The sequence below is a fragment of the Salvelinus sp. IW2-2015 genome, unplaced genomic scaffold, assembly GCF_002910315.2.
Source record: "Salvelinus sp. IW2-2015 unplaced genomic scaffold, ASM291031v2 Un_scaffold4266, whole genome shotgun sequence".
NCBI lineage: Eukaryota > Metazoa > Chordata > Actinopteri > Salmoniformes > Salmonidae > Salvelinus > Salvelinus sp. IW2-2015.
The window spans coordinates 9,297-17,709 of NW_019945537.1; the positions used below are offsets into that span (position 1 = coordinate 9,297).

Sequence of the window (8,413 nt, forward strand, 5' to 3'; positions counted from 1 at the left end):
AACACACACACACAAACCACACACACCACACACACAACAAACCACACACCACGTGGCTTGTTTTCAAGTGAAGCCTGCTGGATGTTCTAACAGCGAACAGCGAACCGCTAAAACGGGACATTTAAGTCACTTGTACCATCTGTGAGCTTTTTATTCACAATTAGAAAGCCATCAGGCTTGCCAGCGCCGACAGGTGCGCTCGGTACAGAGGCTATGGGTCATTTCTGCCTAACGTAATGTGTGTAAACTCACAAGTAGCCTAGAGAGATGAAAGTCCATCTGTTTGCCTGGGGCAGTTCCTTAGAATTGGACCTGAATTACAAACGTTTTAGTTATTGTTGGCCTACACAATATCACTATAGCTGCTGTTAATTCATGACCATCATTGTCTTGATTGTTGACTTGTTCGCAAGTGAGAATAAAGCAGAAAAAAGGGGAAGTCTCGGAGGATAATGAATATTACACAACGGATGGGGTCTAATCCTGAATTCTGATTGGTTAAACGCGTATTCCAGCTGTGTTCTATTCCACAAGTTATAATTTTAATATGTTGGTAACCCGTTGTATAACGTGATAATACCCTCGAAGCCGGTGTTTTGTCGGATAAATTGGCACGGTTTGCCAATATAACAACAACACCCATGACACTATATCCAAAAAAACACTGTTTTTCTCGGGCGTTATCACTGTCATATGTGGCTAGATAGCAGGGGACATATTGATCAGCCTTGTTCACACTGCAGGTCTTAATGCTCAAATAAAGTTTAGGAACACGGACTGTTCAAACAGGCACGTTTACAGGTGACCAAGTCGAAATGTTGCGTTTCAGACAGCAGTCCGTTTGCTGACATGGCTACGCCGGTCGTCATAGTAACGACTGGTGTGTGAGCGGCGGTGTAGTCTGATTGGTGGTGGTTTCTCCTGCATCCTATCACTCAGAAGTTATGTAGAAAGCTAAGCCGACAACAATGCGTCGACATGGACGTTTCCCAGTTACTTCGAATGTTCAAAATCTCTTCTTCAGGCTGCAATCCCGACGTCGGATTAATATGACAACAGTGAAGGGCGCGAAATTCAAAAATCTATTTTTTTAAAATATTTAACTTTCACACATTAACAAGTCCAATACAGCATTTGAAAGATAAACATCTTGTCAATCCAGCCAACATGTCCGATTTTTTAAATGTTTACAGAGAAAAACACCACATATATTTATGTTAGCTCACCACAAATACAAGTGGACAGACACGTATGAATATGATTATGATGTATGAATTAATGATTCAAGTAGCATGCACAAGCCACCGAAATAAACTAAAACCAACCTAAAGAACCCAGAAAAAACTACCTCAGATGACAGTCCATATAACATGTACACAAATAAAATAATGTTTTGTTCATAAAAAGTGCATATTTTAGCTATAAATCAGTTTTACATTGATGCTACCAAATGCTACCACTAGCTAAAGTCTGAATCCAGACGGGAGTAGCCAGAGAAAATAACATACACCAACGTCGACTACTAATTACACCTCATAAAACATTTCAGAAAAACATATGGTGGATAGCTAATGAAAGACAGATATGCGTGTGAATAAAGCCAATATTTCCGATTTTTGAAGTGTTTTACAGCGAAAAACACATATATCGTTATATTAGCTAACACATAAGCTAGCATAAGGCAGCACTAGCATAAATCAAGCGCTGCCTAGCACAGTTAGCATACAACAGTTCGACAGATATATGAAAAAGCATCCCAAATTGGGTCCTTATCTTTGTTTGATATTCCATCAGAATGTTGTAACGGGGTCCAATGTCCAGTAGAGTCTTTAGTTGGGTTCAGAACGAACTATTTCCCCTTTTGGTTAGCAAGCACAATAGCATTGCGGCGCTAATCTGTCTTTCTTCAAAAAATTCTTCCCGTCTCATCACATCTAAAGTCCAGAATAAATTGCAATAATATAATTAAAGTATATTTGAAAAACATACTTTAGGATGATTTTGTGACATGTATCAAATAATATCGAAGTCAGAGATCATATTCACCGTTATCGACCTTCTCAGTAGCCGAGACCAAATTATGCTTCGGCGCCCGAATTTTTTTTTTAACTGCGCAGGTCCTCACAAGAAGGTGTGTTATTCAGTCCATGGACGAGATATTCGACTGCTTTCAATTCTCACTTCCGCATTACACATGATGAAGGAGTGTGACGTGTTTCTACGGTCCCAAGTCTAATGGCCTTTATAGACAAGGTCTTAAAGAGACACATCGCATTTTGGAAATCTCAATTCGGCTGGGAAAATGCTGTAAAAATATTTCTGTTCGACTTAGAGAAATAATTCAAACCTTTTTAGAAACTATAGACTGTTATCTATCCAACAGTAGTAAATATATGCATATTGTAAAATAAAGTTTCTTAGAGGCCGTTTGAAAATGTGCACATATTTTCCAGTTTTTTCAATATTCACCTGCAGCCATAAGAGGTTTTAAGAATACTTTAAATTAAAAACAATTATCCACTTCCAAAACAAATCATTTTGGCTTGTCACAGTAGTCAACTAGATAGTCACAGTATTCAACTAGCTAGTCACAGCAGTCAACTAGCTAGCCACATCACAGTACTAGCTAGTCACAGCAGTCAACTAGCTAGCCACAGCAGTCAACTAGCTAGTCACAGCAGTCAACTAGCTAGTCACAGCATTCAACTAGCTAGTCACAGCAGTCAACTAGCTAGTCACAGCAGTCAACTAGCTAGCCACAACAGTCAACTACTAGTACACAGCAGTCAACTAGCTAGTCACACCAGTCAACTAGTTAGTCACAGCAGTCAACTAGTTAGCTAGGTAGCTGTTTTAACTTTCTAACACATCTTCATTAATTTTGTTTGTAAACAATTAACAAGCTAACTAGCTAACTAACTACAACATGTTATTGTCAACTGTTAACAGAGTAGCTAGATATGGAAAATAAATCGATTTGACCTTTCAGACCACAATTTACATGGCCAGGAAATAATTTGTAATAGACTTCAAACCACCAATGAAAGTGGTTCGAAATGTGGCTTGAAATATCAGATTCCATGTGCTTTTTGGGCAGTTCAGACTGCAGGAAAAAGAACAGATTGGAATTAGATGTGCAAATGAATCTGATTTGAGTCCCTTCAAACTGCCATGTCAACAGGGCTTCAATCTGTATGTTATCGGTGTTTCTTAATTCGGGTCCTGGAAACACAGAGGACCTGAATAATTATTGTCTCAGCACTACCACACACCTGATTTAATCTAAAGCTTGATGATGAGTTGATCATTTGAATCAGGTGTAAGGTGCTAGGGCAAAAAAATGTGCACCTCTTTGGGTTCCAAGGACCAGGATGAAGAACCACTGGGTTAGGCTATACACGTCAAAGTGATGCAGCATAGTGTAAACATTTATTTACCTAGCTAGCCTAAGACTACCCAGAGCCATATTATTTTCTAAATATATGGCACTGGTAGGTATAGACTAAATGTTTGTTTATGTTAGCCACTTAGGGAAACGTTGCGAGGTAAGCTACCTGTCTGGGGGTCCTCTCGGATTTACTCCTACACCTCCCAGGTCCGTCAGCTCCATTTTTATGCACTCTAACACGCGCGACAGTCCTCCGTTCCGTTCCCTCGAACACCGACGACGTGAGTTGAGGTCCTGGTCTCTGTGGTTATCGTGAGGAAATTGGAGGCAGTCTGCCAGCGCCAGGGCCTCTCCTCCACCTGCAACTTGCCTCGAGAAGCAGCTCGCCATGTTCACCGCAGTGGGGAGCTGTCCACTGCAGTGGGGTCCTGAACTCCAGTCGGCCTGCAGGCTGCGGACCCCGGAGCTGTCCAGCACGGCAAGCTGGTTTTCTGTGAAGTCGCAGTTGAAGAAGTTGTAATAGGAAGGTTTCCGACGGACGGGGTTCGGTGGGGGTTGGTCGCGTGCGATTCTTGTATATTCCGTACCCTTTTTGGAAGGAGAGGTTAAATTCAAACCTCTTCTTTGCTGCGGGCAGGAAAATGAAAATGTATAGTGACTTTTGCCCCAAAAATAAATAAACAATATTTCATTTAGATCAGTGATTTTTTTGACATTGATGTATGCTTACGTGTTTCAGACCCAAATTATGTTTCATTGTAAGAACTGTTGTCGTGTAAATGTGTTAGGTTTAATGTGGGTCTATACTGTGTGTTATGGGGCATTTACCCATAATACTGTGAGTTTGATTCTCGTAAGGCAATATACTGTAGGCCTAGGTAGCTTATGTTAAAATGTTACGTCGCTTTAGAATAAGCGTCTGGTTTTTCCCTCTGCACCTCAGCTCACTGCCTTTAACAATCACAGAGTGCATAGCCCTACCGGTGGGCTCATGCTCTGTGTCCCGCGGGCAGTTGATGAAGCACCCGCACGGAAGGTGGATCCAGGCTGTCGGAGAGCATGAACACCGGCGTGACCGCAGGCGCCAGCAGGGTCAGGAAGAAAGCTTCAACCGTTTCATACCGTTTCCAGGTACGAGCTGCGGACGTTTACGGCTGACGCACGAGCACCAGAGTCTGTGAATAAACGGCATGTACTCATCATTAAGATTACAACATAGGGTAATGTGGGGTAAACTGCCCACCACACACCGTAATTCCAACAGAACCACCATATGTCACCAAATTTTCCCCAACACTTCCCTGGCTGTCACTACTCTTGCTCACAACAAATGTTATCTGTCTCATCTACATTTTTTTAAGTCACTCTAAAAACAATTGATTCTGAGGTGAGTTGGTCTGGTATCTCCAAATTTAGAACAAAACATTAGAGCACCTTCCTAATATTCCTAATATTGTGATTTTATTGCTGCTCTTTAATTATTTGTTACTTTCATTTATTATCGTATTTTTTTATATATTTTTTTTAACTGCCATTGTTGGTTAAGGGCTTTTCACTGTTGTATTCGGCGCATGTGACAAATAAAATTTGATTTGATTTGTGCCCTCAAAACAGCCTAAAATTTGTCAGGGCATGGACTTCAAAAGGTATCAAAAGCGTTCCACAGGAATGCTGGCCCATGTTGACGCCAATACAGTTGTACAAGTTGGCTTGGATGTCCTTTGGGTGTGGACCATTCTTGATACACACATGGGAAAGTGTTGAGCGTGAGAAACCCAACAGTGTTGCTGTTCTTGACACAATAAAACCAGTGCACATGGCACAAACTGTCATACCCTGTTCAAAGGCCCTTAAATATTTTGTCTTGCCCATTCACCTTCAGAATTTCACATGTTTTTATTTTAACTAGTCAAGAAACAATTCTTATTTACAATGATGGAACAGTGGGTTAACTGCCTTGTTCAGGTGCAGGACGACAGATTTTTACCTTGGCAGCTCTGCGATTCGATCTAGCAACCTTTCGGTTACTGGCCCAATGCTCTACCACTAGGCTACCTGCCGCCCCACATACACAATTCATGTCTCAATTGTCTCAAGGCTTAAAAATGTGTATTTACCTGTCTCCTCTTCCATCTACACTGATTGAAGGGGATTTAACTAGCAACATCAATAAGGGATCATAGCTTTTCACCTGATTCACCTGGTCAGTCTATGTCAGGGAAGGAGCAGGTGTTCCTAATGTTTTGTACACCAGTGTATACAATCTTTTAAGGCCAGGCACCACAAACTGAAATTACATTTTAAATTTTTACATTGTTGGTATTTTGGTCCATAATATTAGTATTTTCAAAAAGTAAACGTAAAAATGTCAAAAAACTTGATTAAAATATGTATTTTCTTAGTTTATATCATACAACCGTCATCAACATTTGTATGAATTTTAACCACTTTATAATGGACATACATCAATCATTTCACAGCTCACTACATTGAATTACACAGAATTTCAAATGCCTATTTCATAGAAAATGTTTAGAAACTGAACTATATTTAGTATCTTACTTTAAAGATATGGTGATTGGGTCTAAATAGGTTTTGGAGTTTGGTAGTCTTAATTTATGTACTTGTCTTTATCTGCCATTTCCCGAAAGTCAGACTGTTCACACACGCTAACACACTTGTTTCAGCTTCAGAAGCCTCTACATTCACCAAATGTTGTGTGGTTATCCTTAGATATTATTCTCCAAACTTGCTCAGATGAAATTGTTTTATATGCTGTCACATTTTTATTCTACATAACCCTTTTTTGGGTAAAATTTTTAACCAAAAAATACATTTTCTACAACGTCTTCAGTATTTTACAGATAAAAAGTATTTTATCCAAATCTGTTTTGACAAGTCCAGTCCTGGAGTGTAATTAACACAATGAAGCAAAACATATTGGGCTAGCTTCATCCAATGTCCGAAAAATACTCTTGCTTGATATGCAATATATGCATATGTAATGAGGTATTGCCTTTATTTGCATATTCAAATAAAAAATTATCCAGAATATTGTAATACAAAAAAGTATTTTATTTGTGTCTAAATTCACCTGGTAAAAGTTGATTGTGATATGATTAATAGAACCAACAATTCGTATTAGGGTGTGGAGCCTGGCCTTAAATGAATGGGTCATGTTATATTATTGTTATATATAATATTTAGTGGTATATTGCTTTTGTGCACCTCTGAGTGACGTTCTCTCGATTCCCTGGGTCATTTCCTGTTTTTCATGTGTATCTGAGTTGTTGGCGTTCAAGCAGGCAGAAATCCGTCCGGTATGACGTGGCAACCGTGATAAAGTCTCTCTCAATACACTGGAAGTTAAAGAATTATATGACATTGAGATCTCTAAATCGTCTATCATGCATGTCAGATTTCAATCTGGCTGATGTCATAACTCGGGAGAATGTATTCTCTCTAAATGAGCCATTGATCATATTGTTGCCATATTCCTACCCTGGAGAAATGTGTAATTTAACAGAGAGTTCAGCACATGTTTCCTATTTGTCTGTCTCTTTAGTCCAGGGTGCATTGCATGGGGCCGTTTTCAGAGATATTGTAGGATAGGAATTCAATGAATGAAGGAACGTATACACAGTGTTATGTTCTTGGGGGACCTTCAATGCTGCAGAAATGTTTTGGTACCTCTCCCAGATTTGTGCCTCAACACAATCCTGTCTCGGAGCTCTACGGACAATTCCTTCGACCTCATAGCTTGGTTTTTGTCTCTGACAGCACTGTCAATTGTGGGACCTTATATAGAACAGGTGTGTGCCTTTCCAATCATGTCCAATCAATGAATTTAACCACCAGGTGGACTCCACTCAATGTTGTAGAAACATCTCAAGGATGATCAATGTAAACAGAATACACCCAAACTCAATTTCGAGTCTCATAGCAAAGGGTCTGAATAGTTATGTAAATAAGGTATTTCTGTTTGAATTTTGAATACATTTAAGAAATCTTTTCTAAAAACCTGTCTTCACTTTATCATTATTGGGTATTGTGATGTCATTATGGGGTATTGTGATGTCATTATGGGTATTGTGGGTGTAGATGATGAGGGACAAACGTAACCCATTTAATCCACTTCCCAAAAGGGAAGGGGTATGAATACTTTCTGAATGCAAAGTATAATACTATAATATTATAATATAATAATATATAATAATTTATAATATAATTGGATGCAGTCTAATCACAGTGCCATCCGTTTTGTTCACCAAAGCCCATATACTACCCACCACTGCGACTGTAGCTCTCATTGGCTGGCCCTTGCTTCATACTCGTCGCCAAAACCACTGGCTCCAGGTCATATACAAGACCCTGCTAGGTAAAGTTCCCCTAATCTCAGCTCGCTGGTCACCATAGCAGCACCCACTGTAGCAAGCACTCCAGCAGGTATATCTCTGGTCACCCCAAAAAACCAATTCTTCCTTTGGCCGCCTCTCCTTCCAGTTCTCTGCTGCCAAATACTGGAACGAACTACAAATCTCTGAACTGGAAAAACGTATCCTCCTCACTAGCTTTAAGCACCAGCTGTCAGAGCAAGCTCACAGATTACTGCACTGTACATAGCCCATCTATAATTTAGCCCAAAACACTACCCCCCCCCTACTGTATTTATTATTTTGCTCCTTTGCACCCCAATTATTTCTATCTCTACTTTGCACATTCTCACTGCAAAATCTACCATTCCAGTGTTTTACTTGCTATATTGTATTTACTTGCCACCATGGCCTTTTTTTGCCTTTACCTCCCTTATCTCACCTAATTTGCTCACATTGTTTATGACTTATTTTTCTACTGTATTATTGACTGTATGTTTGTTTTACTCCATGTGTAACTCTGTGTTGTTGTATGTGTCGAACTACTTGCTTTATCTTGGCCAGGTCGCAATTGTAAACGAGAACTTGTTCTCAACTTGCCTACTGGTTAAAAATAAAGGTGAAATAAAAAATAAATAAAATAAATATACCT

General features: G+C 39.6%; 1 protein-coding gene across 1 annotated transcript in view; it reads right to left on the reverse strand.

Moving 5' to 3' along the window:
• Positions 1-3,554: 3,554 nt before the first annotated feature.
• LOC112077091 (probable G-protein coupled receptor 149) overlaps positions 3,555-8,413 on the reverse strand; it is a gene marked incomplete at its 3' end in the record, with an annotated part of 29,177 nt that continues 24,318 nt past the window's right edge. Inside the window, exons 5-6 of the mRNA XM_070441562.1 lie at positions 4,370-4,435; positions 3,555-3,976 (exon numbers count right to left, since the gene is read on the reverse strand). Of these exons, the coding sequence (XP_070297663.1) occupies positions 3,555-3,976; positions 4,370-4,435 (488 nt within the window). The remainder of the gene's footprint in view (positions 3,977-4,369; positions 4,436-8,413) is intronic.